The sequence below is a fragment of the Aulonocara stuartgranti genome (genome assembly GCF_965226115.1).
Source record: "Aulonocara stuartgranti genome assembly, chromosome: 18".
Classification (NCBI taxonomy): domain Eukaryota; kingdom Metazoa; phylum Chordata; class Actinopteri; order Cichliformes; family Cichlidae; genus Aulonocara; species Aulonocara stuartgranti.
This window is the reverse complement of record NC_138954.1, coordinates 20,260,398-20,277,866: the sequence shown is the minus strand read 5'-3', so window position 1 is coordinate 20,277,866 and position 17,469 is coordinate 20,260,398. Positions and strand designations below refer to the sequence as shown.

Below are 17,469 nucleotides of genomic sequence, written 5' to 3'. Positions count from 1 at the left end.
TATGTGTGCTGTCAGCAGACAACAAAAATTGTGAAATCCATATAGCCACCATCATCATGTGGCCACATAGATATGATATGTCTGCCTGGAGTAGATTTTCTATAACGCTGATTAGTGCAAACTTTACATTGAACATGAGAATATGAGTGTGTAGTTCTGATATAACTGTCTCTTACTGTGGACTGTATTACTTGAGATAAAGTTTTGTCTTTGTTTTCTCTGCAATATGCCCCTTTCATAACAACATGTCGCAGTCGCACATGTGTAGCACTGAATGGCAAAACAACTGTTTGGTGTGGTAAAACTCTATAAATATAACTGTGACACATGCTGTGACCTTGGATTTTATTATATTATAGCAAAAAGTAAGTGAATTCTCATTATAAGTTCTTTAACAATAGATATGCACAGAGTTGTGACACTGTAACATGATAATCATGGAGTGTATGCTAAGTGAGTGAATGTAAATAAGAGCTTCACTGAGTAACTGTAAAGTCGTTCAAGACACTCCGATACCGTACAATAAAACTTTGTTTCAAATGCATCCCCTTTGGTCCATTTAACTGCATATTGCAGCGGTGTTGACATCATGGAGATTTAAGCTTTCTTTGTCCTTTCTTCACTAGTTCTTTACACTTAAATGTCAAACAGAATTTCTTGAATGCACAGTACTCTCAAACACACACAGAAGACAGTGACACACTGACCACTATTGGCTGCCAACCAGAGAAACAGTGCAAACTTCAAACAGGCTCATAGAGTGAATTAAGCCACAAAGACAGAGGGTTCTCCTTAAGCTGCTGCTTCCTGCTGCCACTGACCTATATCTTCCTTTTCCCCCTCAACTATCCATGAGTTCATCTGCCATTCCATCCACTGTTTTCTCTTTCATACTTCCTTAACCCTCTCCCCACCACACATATCCTCTCCTTCTCATCCTTTCTCTTCTGCTATGAGTTTGATGCCTTGCCAGTGGGCAAGCACTGAGGTTAGTGAGTGCACAGTGTCTACCTCGCCCAGTAGGAATTGCTCCAGTAAAACATGCCAATCTATTGTGGAAATTTAATTATATTAGCTCAACCGAGTGCACTGACTGACTCTAAGGGAGAAGTTGCATCTCCTCTATAAAAACAATCAGAATAAGACTGAAAGAAGTTGGAAAGAAACTTTATAAATATACAGTGTGCTCAAGGCACACCATAAAACCAAAACTTGAAGAGACTGAAACTCATAAACACTTTTCATGCAGGAACCACATTGGCAAATAGCTGTATATGCCAACAGAATTACATCTGCTGACATCTAAACTTGTCCCCATTTTTAGAAAATCCATGAATCCAAACTCAGAATCCAAGCATTTCTTCAGAGAGTATAAATACCTCACAAATACTGAAATATGATCACTGTTGTTTTCTCTTTCTCTCGAGTGTGCACACATATACACACCCACACCACAAAGACGCAGGCCCAAAGAGAAAAGAGTCAAAGCAATGCAGTGTGGGTCATACTAAGGTCCCAGGAAGTAGACCAGGGTTATGGGAAAGGAAGGGGCTGCTGAATAAGAGCTTAGGAAGTAGAATAGGGGAATTGAGGTAGTAAAAAGGGAAGCTGTTGCACACAATGGCAAAGGGTTAAAGGGTAGGTGTAGAGGCAGAAAATGTAAACATATGTAGGCAATTTCCAAAATGCTCCACTTTTTCTCTGCAAACAAATCATGACTCTCACAATTCCACCATGTCTGCTTTATCATATTATTGCAACTTTACATTTTAAATACAACGAACTTCTATCGTCCTGCTTGTCACCAAAACACAGGTCTTGAGGCACATATGTGAAGCACACAGACTGCACACAAAGCGGGGAATGTCTTCCCTCTGCATATGGTCATTAATTTATAGTTCCCTCTTTCATTATCCAATTCGCTCGCATTTTTTGGAACTGAACTCTCCTAACCCGAGAGACAGACACAGAGAAGGCTATAACTGGATGGGACCAGAAGGCGTGAAGAAAAACGAGTGAGAGCATGAGGGGTGAACGTTTTGCCCAGCGCAGCGCTCTCTCTGTTACTCTCTGCAATAACAGAATGGATTCCAGATGTCAAAATGATAAACAAATGGATTGTCATAACCTTATAAAAATGCAAGGCATTCAGAAAGACTCACACTGCTGTATTGTACGTGGACCATCTCTTGAGCTACTCCCAATACAGTGGAATCGTTTGTATTGGGTCATATAATATAGGTGATAGAATTATCTATTCTTAAAAAACTTTTATAATAATTAGAATAATACACTAAAAAGCACCTACACCTCTCTCTGCAGAATTCCATAGCAATGAGGATGCACTTATAGTATAAATATGAATAAGTTAGGTATACATGAATATTGCATTTTAAAAAAAAACCAATGGGGGTTTGTGGGATTTACTGTTACTGTTGCAATGATTATTGCTCCTCATAAAGGCCAATGCAGAGAGAGTGGGCTATGCAATAAACACAATGATTTCTGACTGCAGGGAACGTGGTCGTGTGATGGTTAGCACTGTTGCCTCACAGGAAGAGAGTTTAAGGTTTGTACCCGCTGGCGACTGGGGTTTTTTCTGTGTGGTATTTGTATGTTTTTGCTGTACCTCCGTGGGTTCTCTCTAAAGTCCAAAGACATGCCTGTTAGGTTAGCTAACTATAGATGCGAGCTCTTATCCTTGAATTGTGAGACAGATGATTTGCTGTAGCGACCCCTAAAGGGAGCAGCTGAGTCTGAATTATTGTTTCTCTGTGTTAGACTTGTGATAGACTGGGAACTTTCCAGGAAGTACCCCACTTCTTACCGTATAGGAATAGGCTTCAGCACACCTGCAACCCTAAGTTGGATAAGGGATCATGTTAGCATTGCTGTCATGCTAACATGTTTAGCATGTTTAGATGCCATGGTAACATGTGTAGCATGGTAGCATCCTCCTTAACATGAGGACGCTAGGATCCATGAAGGGACAGCTAGTATGAAACAGTTTGTTTTTCTCACAGAAGTATTGTATGCAAGTATCTCCATCTCTTTTCTGAAACAGTCTAATTACCAGCTGGAGCTGTTTTTTTCAGACATGTGTGCCTTTCAGCCTCCTTCAGATTAAAGAAGCCACGCTGTTCGGCAGGGGTTGCCATAATAAATAACAGACAGACCAAAAATCGCTTGGAAGAGTTCAACACTAGGTGGCTAAGATTTGTGTCAGGTTAACTTCTTAAAATATTTGTAGAAGCATACTCACAGAGCAAATGATTCCCTTATGTTTTGAAATATATCCAGTTTATGTGTCAAATATAGTAAACCCCCCAACTACAATTAGATAAGTGAAGAAAATTAATAAAGCATCGTGTGAAAACATGCACACAGTATCTCTAAGCATACCTGTAATTATGTAATTAAAGTGAGTTATTTCACTTTGTAATAACACCACCATAGCTATCGAGTGAGTGGCTAACCTAAAAAAATAGTAAATAAAAAAAGAAAACTGTGATCATTTTGATTGAGCTTATTTTTCCGGAAAAGTTGAAGCAAAGTATTCGCACCTGTGTCGGTGTAAATATTCTGAGATTTTGAACATTTGCCAAAACACATTTTTAGTTGTTAAGTACAACTGCTTGCCCCCCGCTTGCCACTCTGTTATCAGTTGCTGAATAAAGAGAGGAAGGGAATTTCAATCCCAAATGCCTTTGATGTACTTTGAAGTATTATAGCTTGGAAGTGTGTCTGTATGTGTGTGTGAGTTTCCACATTTAGATGTGTGTCTCGTTGCCTGAGCACATTATGATTGTGTCTGAATGAATGACTCCCCTGCAGTTGACTAGCATATGGATCCCATGTGGACTGATATGTGAGAGTGTCTGCATCTGTGTCCTGTCCACTGGGAAAACCCGCTGAGCCCCGAGTGGCTTTGTGTCCACCATACAGGAAAGAAGACTATCATGTGGACAAACACAACAGCACATGTCCATAAAGGATAATACTTTTTTTTCATCTTCTTGTATTTTTAAAACAAATCGTTTCTCTTCTTTGTTTCTCACTGTCTTCATTTCTCTCTACTTCATTGCCATTTTCATACAACTTTCCCAGGCATGGTCAGTAGTGGCAGTAAGTAATGGCAGTGATGTCCAAGCCTTTCCCATGCAGCTTCATAGGAGGGTCTTTGTTCACCCTCCGGGCTTTGGGGGTCCCCACAGCAGGGCTGTGCCCCTCTCCACTGACTTCACAATGGATCTTTATGCTGCCAAGGCTTCCCTCGCCATGATCACTACACCATGCTTCCCTCATCAGGGGCACTCCAAGGCACAGGGGGCACCACGGCACCAAAATGGCAACCCTTTTCATGCCCTGTCCTGCCCTCCTTTCACTGTAATACATGCCAACTGCGTCAGATACAGTGAAAGAGGCTAGCTGAATAGCCACTGGCCAAGCTGAACAGTTTATGAGTTGTGCCAAATGTCTCAGTAGGGTACTGTTTTCTTATTCAAACCAAGAACACTTGACACCATAAGGAAAGACCTGGCACCCACCAGGGAGTGTGTGACAACAAACTATTATAACCCATTACCGTTGCTGAAAAATCTATAGTCTTCATAGTAGTAGTAGTAAAATGACACGCACACACTGTCAGTAAATACAAACAAGGATCACAACCACATTAGTTAGACTCTCTTGTACAGGGAGTGCAGAATTATTAGGCAAGTTGTATTTTTGAGGAATAATTTTATTATTGAACAACAACCATGTTCTCAATGAACCCAAAAAACTCATTAATATCAAAGCTGAATGTTTTTGGAAGTAGTTTTTAGTAGAGATGGCACGATACCACTTTTTTATGTCCGATACCGATACCGATATCATAAATTTGGATATCTGCCGATACCGATATGAATCCGATATAGTGTTTTTTAATCAACAAAGCTGTTTTTTAAATATCTTGCTGCATTTTGTATAAGTTCATACTCAAGTTTAAAACAACAACTACACTAAAGCTATTCTGTTATACCTGTATGCAAAAAAAAATATTTCATAGTTCAGCAATACTGATCAATCTAATAAACTTAAAAATGCACAGAAATCAATTATTTTTCAAGAAATATTAAATAGATTCAACATCTTTCTTCAACAAAATTGCAGACTGCACAGATAGTACCTTCCCAAAGGAAAAAGTACTATAGCTTACTAGGGTATATACAGTATATATATATTAGACTTAATAGTCACTATATACAGTAATGGACTTCTATTCATTTTGCATCAAATTAAAACTTTGGGTGTCAGATAATTATTTATTAAAAGCTAGACATTTTAAATGAGAATAAGAAAGAAAAGTATGTCTTTGTGCCCCCTTTTCCCTGTTAATGCCCTATCGGCCCCCCTGGCTAAACTTTGCTAGATCCGCCCCTGCACAGTTACCAACGTCAGCTACGTAGAAAAAGATCCTCGAGTAGAAAGTAATATTAAATAAATTCTAACAACAGCTGATCAATCTTAAACGTGCTGCTGTTGTTTATCCGCTGGTTTCCTCTTTCTGGTGCAAAGTGGGCCAAAAGCAAACTAGAGACACGGACTCGCGACAGAAAAGCCGATCAGCTGATCGTTAAGCAGTTTCATGATTGAAGTAGCAGCAGGAGAGGCAGTCGCTTGTTAAGCTTAATGCAGGAATGCTTTACAAACATTCAGAGGTGGACTTACACACTTGCTTTACTTCTCTCGGGATAACTTTGTCGGAGATGAAATGCCGGGTTGCTAGCGAAGCTCCACATGCTATCCAGACCACCACAGGTCCCGCATGCCACAGCCGCTCTATCACGTGATGCATACTGCTCCGACGTGCTAACGTTCTGAGGCGAGTTACGGCGTGTCGCAAGTTTTGTGAGCTGCTTTCGTGATATTTAATGGATCGGATTACATTTTTTATTTTTCTCCGATATCCGATCCAGTAATTTAGGTCAGTATCGGACCGATACCGATACGTAATATCGGATCGGTCCATCTCTAGTTTTTAGTTTGTTTTTAGTTTTAGCTATTTTAGGGGGATATCTGTGTGTGCAGGTGACTATTACTGTGCATAATTATTAGGCAACTTAACAAAAAACAAATATATACCCATTTCAATTATTTATTTTTACCAGTGAAACCAATATAACACCTCCACATCCACAAATATACATTTCTGACATTCAAAAACAAAACCAAAACAAATCAGCGACCAATATAGCCACCTTTCTTTGCAAGGACACTCTAAAGCCTGCCATCCATGGATTCTGTTAGTGTTTTGATCTGTTCACCATCAACATTGCGTGCAGCAGCAACCACAGCCTCCCAGACACTGTTCAGAGAGGTGTACTGTTTTCCCTCCTTGTAAATCTCACATTTGATGATGGACCACAGGTTCTCAATGGGGTTCAGATCAGGTGAACAAGGAGGCCATGTCATTAGTTTTTCTTCTTTTATACCCTTTCTTGCCAGCCACGCTGTGGAGTACTTGGATGCGTGTGATGGAGCATTGTCCTGCATGAAAATCATGTTTTTCTTGAAGGATGCAGACTTCTTCCTGTACCACTGCTTGAAGAAGGTGTCTTCCAGAAACTGGCAGTAGGACTGGGAGTTGAGCTTGACTCCATCCTCAACCCGAAAAGGCCCCACAAGCTCATCTTTGATGATACCAGCCCAAACCAGTACTCCACCTCCACCTTGCTGGCGTCTGAGTCGGACTGGAGCTCTCTGCCCTTTACCAATCCAGCCACGGGCCCATCCATCTGGCCCATCAAGACTCACTCTCATTTCATCAGTCCATAAAACCTTAGAAAAACCAGTCTTGAGATATTTCTTGGCCCAGTCTTGACGTTTCAGCTTGTGTGTCTTGTTCAGTGGTGGTCGTCTTTCAGCCTTTCTTACCTTGGCCATGTCTCTGAGTATTGCACACCTTGTGCTTTTGGGCACTCCAGTGATGTTGCAGCTCTGAAATATGGCCAAACTGGTGGCAAGTGGCATCTTGGCAGCTGCACGCTTGACTTTTCTCAGTTCATGGGCAGTTATTTTGCGCCTTGGTTTTTCCACACGCTTCTAGCGACTCTGTTGACTATTTTGAATGAAACACTTGATTGTTCGATGATCACGCTTCAGAAGCTTTGCAATTTTGAGACTGCTGCATCCCTCTGCAAGATATCTCACTATTTTTGACTTTTCTGAGCCTGTCAAGTCCTTCTTTTGACCCATTTTGCCAAAGGAAAGGAAGTTGCCTAATAATTATGCACACCTGATATAGGGTGTTGATTTCATTAGACCACACCCCTTCTCATTACAGAGATGCACATCACCTAATATGCTTAATTGGTAGTAGGCTTTCGAGCCTACAGCTTGGAGTAAGACAACATGCATGAAGAGGATGATGTGGACAAAATGCTCATTTGCCTAATAATTCTGCACTCCCTGTATAGGAGTTGAATTATGGATGGCGTGCACAGTTTTTGCTTTCTCGTGTATATCTGATCACAAGCATGTGGCACACACTTTGGCTTCTTAGAGAAGAGAAGAGAAGAGAAGAGAAGAGAAGAAGAGATCCAAATAAAAACAAATAAGATTTGAAAGTACAGCTAACTTCAATGAAGAGTTTTATCAAAATACTGCTATCCAACGAGGATAATAAAAAGGTTCTTCTTAGAATGTGAGTCATCTATTCCTGCACAAGATGTTATTCCATGTACTCGTGTCCATGTTCCATGTACTAGAAAATAATGCATACCTCAATCTGGGCCAAAAGATCTGATAAGCACTCATGGGGGAAGCCATCATTTGGTCCTCTGTTTTTCACTGTCAAAGCTAATACTCCCATAACAGAGCACTAAGTTGAAATGCCAAGGGGGGCCAGTTTAAGGCCACCACAGTAGAAGCAGCACATAATCTTGTCATAATTGTGGACCAAGCTTTCACAGCTTTTAAGAATCAGATCCAGCAGGGGGAATCATTTACAGACTCGCATTGGCTCTGTTATCTGTATCATTTGTCTGTTCTTCTTATGCTGATGGAGTAATGCATAACCACACACAGTACTTAACCATGAACAGGAAAAGGGTTTTAGGGCCACACCTATAAATCAGCAAAAAATAAATATCTCTTAAACTATTGGAAAGAGAGAAAGGCATAGTTAACAACTCATAAAATGACTCCAGCACAAAGGAAAGGAGCGCCTTCCAACCATTTGTGCTGCCTGCATTTATTCAGTGCAGAGACTGATTTAATGACTTACTTATTTCCACAGTGATTAGCGAGAGCCAGCCACGCTGACTCATAACATTATTCCACACAAGCGCACAAACTTAAACACAGAGGTCACTTTCTGTCAAATCTCAGGCAAGGTATTACATCTCTGTTTGAAATAACACCAACAAGCCTGCATCCATGCAATACTGCAATGTCGTTTTGCAAAAAAGAAAGCTCTTATCTCTAACGCAACACATTTCTCTTACCTTTTCACCACTCCATCTCTGCTCCAGCAAGTGGACTCATCATTCGCCACTTCGCATAGAAGCTCTGGTAACATGCCAAAGAAGGACTTATAGCGATCTAGGGTATTCAAAAAATACCTGGGGAAAAAACCACAAGTATAATTTTTATACAGACGTATATCTTCCTCTTCACAATCAGTACACTTAAAATTGAAAGTTTAAAATTGAGAATTGCACCGTGCAATTGTACCATTAGTGGTCACATTTTTGGGGCAGCTGGTGGTGAGGCACTGTGTTTCCGTACAATGACACTAATAACCAGTGTTGGGTAGTAACGGAACACATGTACCGCCGTTACGTACTTAAAATACAAAATATGAGTAACTGTATTCCGTTACAGTTACCGTTTAAAAAGGTGGCATTCAGAATACAGTTACTTTGCTGAAATAAAGGGATTACACGGCGGTCTTCTCCTGTTTCATATGTTAGGCTATGCCATCTCTATTTTTGGTAATTCCACGCCGGTGGAAACCCAAACAAAACACGCATTAAGAGGCTCAAATGCCTGTGTCTCAATCTCGCCTCTCATAATGACGTAAAGAAATATTTTTAAAAATTATTTAATATGAAGGCTATAGGCAGAGTGTTACAGGCATAGCCCTAAAGAATGTAGCCTCATGGGCAGTGTAGTCCGTGTTGCAGGGAGAATGGACTGCCATAACCGTTATGTGTCTGTGAGCGAGGGAGGGAGAAAAAGTGGAAAAGTACGAGCTGTCAACGAGCAGAAACGGGAGCTGGAAGCATGTAAATATAATAATAACCACTGCAGCCAAGAAGAGTGCCTGACGAGCCCAGTTTTAAGTAATCTATTAAGACTCGACTGTACGCTGTGTTCGTGTTTTCCCCCGAAACAATAAGTTTCGCTGGAGCAGCCTTTCAACGCCTCTCTCTGTCTCTCACTAGCAAAGTTGACCCAGACAACAAAGTAAAGCTAGTTTTCGGCTACGAGCCCGACACAGAACCGACCCATTAGCCAGAGGTCACTTTACTACGGTTCGGAGCCGTGGACCTGTTTTATATACGCGCCGAATACTTTTCTATACGAGATGACTGCAAAAAGTGCAGCCTTACCTAATGTCCACCTACTGTTACTCATTTTATATTAAGATTTAAAAATCTAGTTGGTATTATGGCGAGTAACCTTCAGTAATAGTAATAAATCACACAGCAATACTACATTCATGTAGTTGTAAAAAAGCATGATAATATATTAAGTAATCCAAAGTATTCAGAATACGTTACTCTCATTGAGTAACGTAACGGAATATGTTACAAAATACATTTTGGGTCATGTATTCTGTAATCTGTAGTGGAATACATTTTAAAAGTAACCTTCCCAACACTGCTAATAACAAGCATGAAAGCATGACCTGCACCCATGTGATGATACTGATGGTGGCAGGAAATGAATGGCTTTGAATGTGACCACTTCACTGCATCAGCACATTTTTCTCAATGATGCTGTGTGGTAATTTCTTAGCTTTCCAGAAATGCTAACAGATGCTATCAATATAGACACTGTCATCATGAACAAAACAATGGCATGATATTTTGATTGGACACACATTGCCGCCACCCGTGAGAAAGAGGCTTAAAAACACATGGGGTCATATAGGGTAATGTGTTGAGTCCATTGATAAAACCGCTGTTTGTAAGACATGCAATATGCACCCATCTCCCAAAACACAAAGTTAATCACCTGTTAGCAGTATCTGAACAATCTATACTAGCACAATACTGTACCACCTTCCATTTCTAAAAGAAAAAAGTGTGTCTCTTGGGTTCATGCTTACCTAGAGAGGATTTCCAGATTTTGTTTATTTTTCTTGAAATGTTTCGGAGGGAATGAACTGGGAATGATGGGAGTTGGAGTCCCGGTGAGATTGTTGCAAGCAAGGAGGATGCAGGGAGGTGAAATGGGGATTGAGGGAAAGAAAAAAAGGGAAAAAAAGGGTGACATGACAGGAAACACGGGGAAGAGGGAGAAAAGACAGTCATTTGACCCTGGAAGAGAGTGATCAATCATGCACATGCAGACACTGAGTATACCACATATAAATCGAAACCTATTTTTCCCCACACCACATCAAAATTGAGACAGTAAATGGAATGAATTTGTCAAGTCAGTAAACAAATGCATGCAAACATATGCACATGTGCAAAGATTTAAATATATAATAAATATAAATGTTGTTTTACTCTATCATGTTTCATATTTTTCAGCTGTACACGAGTCTCCCTTTACTGCGCTTGGTGCTGCCGTGCCTCTGATGTGGTCAGCACTCACATGTGCGCTGGTCAGTGTTGGCAGCAAGCAGTGAGCTGGATTGTGTTGCCATGAATGGTGGTGCTAGTGCCAGGCCAGACCTGTCAGCTAGGCTGGCATCACTGCAGTGATTCATGGTAGACAACACTGCAAGAGGGTGTCTGTGTGTGTGTTTTTGTGAGTGCTGCTATGTAATCGAGGCCGGCTAGTGTGCAGAGTTGGTGGTATGGCTGTCTGGGTAAACAGGAAATTGTTGGTCCGTCAACATTAATCTTACCCACACTTCACCTCACTACCAGCTGCTGTGGGCACAGGATGGTTGCCTCAGACTGGGCCAGGTGGAGGGCATGGACTGTGCAAACCCCTTTCAAAAAAGCTGGACCAGGCACTACATTTACAGTGTGTGGTTGTGAATTGTATCCAACTAGCCATTTGAAGAAAGCAAAAAGTGACAGCTGTGAATAGACACTGGCCAACCCCTTAGGTCGTGTCATATAGGCCTAGTCAATTTTTATTTAAGTGGAGTTTACATTCCATCTAGTAGTGTAGCTAAGTAACAAGAAAAAACATTGACTGTAAAAAATGAAGAGCCAGTAGTAAAGTTTGGAATCTAACTAAAGGATTGAATGTTTGTAGCTTTGCCTTACCTTTTTAAGTGACCTAACTGCCCCTGCAACTCCTCTAATGAAGGATGGGAGGAAGGGGAAGATGGAAAAGGAGAAGATAAGGTCAGTGTCGAGGCTTTGACCTCAGGTCTAGTAGGATGCATGTGTGTGGCTTCCCCTGTAGACAGGTCACACACCTTGTCCACCTGTGGGGAGGACAGATAACAAACACCTGTTAAGAAAGAAATCTTATAAAACTATGGGAGGAACAGCAGTGAGGCTTCGAAACCACCCACTGACACCTATACAACTCTGAGAACTTACTTGCAATTAAGGTAATACCTTTCATCGCACTCATACAATCACCGCTTTAAATGAAGGACAGCTATATTAAAGTGAATGATAACAGAGGGAAGAAAGGTGAAAAGAACTATGGAACAGCCAAGTTCAGAGTAATGGAGAGCATGGGAAAGGAGTGGCCATGAAGTGAGGGATGCGATGAAAGAAACAGTTTGATGAGTGAGTTACTGCCAGGAGGTCTGACAGTAAATGCCGACTATTCCACTACTTCATGGAGGTGAATGCATGTGTGCAGACTTGGAAACATTGGCAAGTATTCCCAGCGGGCTATTAAAGCCAGCGGCAGAGAGGAGGAGACAGCAGGGTCATGAATAAAGGGGCGTGTGCCGCAAAAACGATAGATAAAATCAATGACATCTCATTGGCTTAAAAGCCTCTAGGCAGCGTTATTAAGTGAGCCTCAATTAGCCAGAGAGACCGACTGTAATGGTTGGTGCAAGCTGAACTAAACAATTCCTTACAGTGATCAGTGCGTATATTGCTTTGACTAGAAAGATGAGTCACTCTACCGTGTAAGGACATCCAAAAAGGACTACGTAATATTTAGCCTTACAGTAAGAAACAGCGGAAGAGAGTCAGTGACCACCTCATTCTTGGTAAACAAGGTAATTTGAATTTACAGTAAAGAAGATTTAGACTTTAGAATCTTAGAGAAGCAAATCCATCCTGGCGACATGTGTGTTTAAATTTTTGCTTGAAGGGGTGTGTCCACATGCTGGGAAGAGTTTGGATTAGTTTTGAAGCAGCTGAAATATGTTAACAGTAACAAAATGTGTCTCGCAGTTGCACTAAAAATATTCTTTTCCCTCCACAGTGAGGCAGATGTGTCAGCTCATGTGCTGTTTAAATGAAAGCTTTCACATACCAACCATGCAATAGGCCCATCAGTAGCAGAGGACTCAACAATGACATCCCAATAAGTATCTGATTTTTTTTTTCTTTTTCACTAAAAACCTTCTACTTTATCCATAGTTTATTTCTTTACTGCATTCTCGTGTCAAATCCTCTTTTAAGGCATACGCTGGGCACGCGGAAGGTGGTTTTACTGCATTAACCTTAACTCCCTTTGGACCCATAAAACACGCTCACATGTGGACGGCCTCAACCACACAAGAGAATGGCCGCACATATGCATGCAAACACGACACACACATGCACTACATTGCGGCGGTGAGAAAAGATAGACCATAGCAACTGTTTTGACCATGTAGCCTGTCAGCACTCTGAGCTAAATGCTGTTTGCATGCGCAGCAATGCTTCTGTGGACAGTCATTGTTCATCTCGTGTGCACACGCTCACAGTGTGTTTAGAAATGTATTAGAACACAGATTTGAACATTTCAAAATAAAGCCTGACAAATGAGATTATTTGATTGCTCTGACCAAAAACACAGTTAATTCTAGGAATTACTACTGTTATAAATGTCACGACAGTTACTTGGCCAATGCAACAGCTCCTGCTGAATTAAACAATGTGCCTCTTTCTCATTTAGCAAAATAAATACAGAAATGAATAAAGGAATAATAATCTATAAATCCAATTCCAGAGATTCATTACAACATAAAATCTTATGACATCATGTCCAGACTGTAGAGTTTGGGAGGTCTACTGCACTGTGCATATGGAAGTGTGTGTGTGTCTGTGTGCGAAACTGGGGAAGCTGGCAAGCCTTTGCAACAGCCATGTAAGCAAATGGTGGAGCAGAATAGTCTGTAAAAAAAGTTACAGGTTTTGCTTAAGAAAATAATGTAGTTATGATGCATTAGTTGGATGTTTAATGCTCATTTTTATTATTTGAATTTTTTGTTAGGTTAATGTAACCTTGTTATGACTGGCTAGGAAGAAAACTATTCTGGGTAAAAATAATAATAATACAGGGGAAAAAACCACTACATACCATGAAGGAGTCGCCATAACAGAAATAATAAGCACAAAGTGAGTGATAAAAAAGAGACAAAAGGGGCCTTTCTGACTGCTCAGGACCTCAGAAAATACACTGCATATATATATATATATATATATATAAATGAGCTGAAACTTATTAACAGGACATTTTTTTATTAATACTTCTATTAGGAAACTCTCTCAAAAGTTTTTTTCTTTAATCGCATGAGACCAAATGTGCTAAATAAAGTTCAGTGTGTGACAAATGAGGGCAGTGCTACAGGTTATCACAACTCTGCAGTGGTGAGAAATTAAGATAGGGTGTAATCCTGTCATTGTGAACTTTTCAAAGTGCCATTTCTCATCTGCGTTTCTCAACATTGCGCTATTCTTTCAGACAAAAATGTAAACATCTGAGTAAAATATGAACATCAAGAGGGGGTCACTCTCAGTTTTGTTTGCATTACCCCATTTTTTTGCATTACCAAACCACAGAGAAGAGGTTCAAATGTTATACTTTTTGAAGAGGTCCAAAAGAAAGACCTACATTTCAAAACAATAACACTAACACAAATCATTTTTATGCCTAACTAAACATACAGTGTAAACTGAACACAAAGTGACTGTCAGGAAAAATAAACAGGATCCTCTTAAGGATACTCTTGAGAAATACAGACATGCTCTTATAGATTGGCTCTGATAACCACATAATCCTGAAAGCCAATCAGATGACAGGCTGAATAATGACATGAGCTAAAACACGGCCATAAATCAATTATCTCATGACCTGATGATGGCGTGAGAATGGAAATCCCATTTGGGCCCAGCGTGAGTTTTTGGTTTTGAGTGTGTATGTGTGTGTGACCACCTGCTTGCCCTTGTTATACCTTCACAATTTCAGCTATTTTACAGAGCATTCCTTATATGATTGCCTGAAGACAGAGACTGATGGAGGGGGCAGATTGATGGGATGGATCTTCTCCACGTGGAAGACTTTAGGGAAATACAAGGCATGTATTCTATGTGCATTTGAGCTACCCAGTGAAATTTGATTTCTACTGCTGCAGGGAGGGTGGATTAGTGTTTTTACAACTACACTGCATGTGTACAGTATGTTTTACAGGTGTGGATTTACAGTTTTGCATATCAACACAGTTGCACATAACCCCTTTCCAAAGTGGATAAATTTATTTTATTTTTTTTAAAATCTCACAAAGGTCTAAGATATGATCTATTTTCATGTTTTCTATGTTGTTCCAACTTTATGAAGAACTGTGCATTACTTAAATATCTTCCTAAAGTAAGAGAGTGAAAAACAGAGAACAGCAAGATAATCGCTTCCAAGCTAGCCAAGCCCATTGCCATCACTTCTCTAGGGGAGTATTAGCTTACAGATAGCAGTGGTGGTCTTTCCTCCCAGTTTATTTATCAAGGGATTATCCAGTAAAGCCTGGAGAACTTTCTCAGCCCCCCTGACCCCAAGCACAACACATTGTGAGATGAGCATTAGCTTGTCTGTTCAGTGAAGACCCTCTTCTTCCGATGGGGTATGTGCTAAATGTGCATATAAACAATCACATGTCATTGCCTAATGCTACCAACTGTTTCTCTAGGAATCATACCATATTTGCAAGCGGCGCCAAAGTCATCGTCAGTTAAATGCCCTTTCTAGGTGAGCTCAGAACTTCATATAAAATATTTCCTTTTCATGGCTCTGATGGTAGATGAGAGAATTGAAAAAAATAAAAATAAAGAAATTTTAAAAAAGGAGCCAAGATTGGATTATTCCTGACCTAAGTTCCTGACCTAAGATCAAACAATGTCCACTTTTGAACCATCTGACAGAATTATAAACTATCATGTACACTAATCTCCATTATGCACACTCTTGGCCTCTACTGGAATACTTTGACATCACAGTTCTGATTAATCCTTGTTTATCTTACACTGGGCCTTAGTGCAGCCTTTTGTTCATCAACTATCCGAAACTAAGCTATTTCAGCAATTCTCCCTGAAAGCCAAATTTCTTGTGAGTGCCTGTCTTTTGATTGGGAATTTGGAAGTTTGTATTCGTAATCAAAGCATCCTGTGTGAGATCAAGAATATTCCCTCTGTTTTATAATACTTATATAAAAGTAATGAACTGCCTGATCCTAAGCATTTAGTGCAGCCTGAAGCCTGACTTTTTGAGGTATAGAAGTTTTCAATACTGAAATATTAGCTACCTTTGACGTGTTTATCCAACATTGTAACAGAATATATATGAAAACAAATAAGGAAACTTCCACTTCAGTGATTATAGCAAGGAACTTAAACTTCAAATTTCTTTCGTTTTTGGTGATATCATTAAAAACTGCTCATAGGATCAAACCATCATCCAATCCTTTCATTGAAGTTTAGAAATGGCACACCAACGTGTAGTAGGAGAAGAGACATTGCCTTTGGAACAAGAATTTAATTTCATTTCATATGAATGTTTCAATGAGCATTATGTAACAAGCTACCAGGCTGGAAAAAGCACTTGCAAGATCAAAAGTAAAGAAGTTGTTAAATTAATTGACTTGATTCACTGTGGTTTCAGACTAAAGGAAAACAAAAAAGAAAATACTCACAGTAGTACAGTCCTATCATAACAGTGGGAAAGCAACCAGCCACTGGTTAAAATATTGGTAACATGGCTGTATATTATATTTATTATGTTTTCCCCAAAGAGACCGCAAAGAATTTGTGCCGTTGAGCAGCATGGTAACTATGTAGAAGAAAAAAAAAAAACTGCACCGCTAATTGCTACACACATGAAAACAGAAAAGGAAGGCTCATTATGTGCGCACAAGTGTTTACATTTCTTTTTTTGCTGATTAAACGTTAATGTAAAAACAGAAGAAATACATAGACTCTAAGGTATCTTTTGTTCTCCCCCGAAATGACTTGGTGAGGAACAACACTGGGCACAATGTGTGAAAGTCTGTAATAACAATATAACATTATCCAAAAATAACACATAAACATGTATGTATAATACGGACTTTGTCTTTATTTTGCCAGACTAGCGGTACTGTGGCAGAGGCCTCGTGGTTAATGAAGCAGGGTTGCAACTGGATACTTGCCAGTTCAAACCCTGACCCCTCTGGGAACATGTGGGTGGGTTAGGGGAATAAGAAAGCCTCTCTCTTCCCTCAGCAGCACTGCCAGGCTGTGTTATATGGTTAACCACACACTGACACAGATCTAGGCTATAAGGTGTTACTGTGGCATCAGACAGTCTATACAGATTGATAAATATTGCATTATTATTATTATTATTGTTATTATTATTATTACAAGATCCCAGGTTCAGTCCAGGAAAGAGATACAATTCCCTTTTGGGTTGTGTGGAGCTACCCCCTACCCCTGTTGTGACCCCTTGTTAATAAAAGCTTTCTATTCTTGTTGTTGTTAATAATAACAGCAGCATAGCTGGGTCAAGGCATGTATGTCAAAAGCTGATTATCCACAATGATTATCTATGGTTTCTTTTGTGGATGAAGGAGATTGCTTTGTAAATAATGTGTTGTTTCCATAAACTGGAATGTACAAATTATATACATCTGCATACCTCAAGATGAGCTCTTTGCTGGTCAGGGTTAAATATTGTGATTAGATCTGCTTATGATGGTAAGCTACCAAGTTTTGAATGATAAACAGAAAGCAGCATTTATAGTTTGTTTACAACATATTTAAGCTGAATTTAAGTTTAAATATTATTTATTAGCACCATTTCTTTTATTTTTAAATTGGTTTTAATTTTAGTGGGTTTTCTTTTCCATATTAATTGTGTGAGCTTAAT

General features: G+C 39.8%; 2 protein-coding genes across 5 annotated transcripts in view; one reads left to right on the top strand and one right to left on the bottom strand.

Annotated features, from left to right (window-relative positions):
• The window catches only part of LOC309693852 (uncharacterized protein), a 548,750-nt gene that overhangs the window by 418,101 nt on the left and 113,180 nt on the right, over positions 1-17,469 (top strand). The window lies entirely within an intron of this gene.
• Positions 1-17,469, bottom strand: part of gpc5c (glypican 5c) — a 109,874-nt gene that overhangs the window by 57,875 nt on the left and 34,530 nt on the right. For 2 of the 3 annotated variants that reach the window (XM_082513443.1, XM_082513441.1), the window contains 3 exons: positions 11,442-11,605; positions 10,322-10,378; positions 8,490-8,606 (listed from right to left, as the gene is read on the bottom strand). In XM_082513443.1, coding sequence (XP_082369569.1) covers positions 8,490-8,606; positions 10,322-10,378; positions 11,442-11,605 — 338 coding nt within the window. The remainder of the gene's footprint in view (positions 1-8,489; positions 8,607-10,321; positions 10,379-11,441; positions 11,606-17,469) is intronic. The other variant, XM_082513442.1, reaches the window with a different exon arrangement.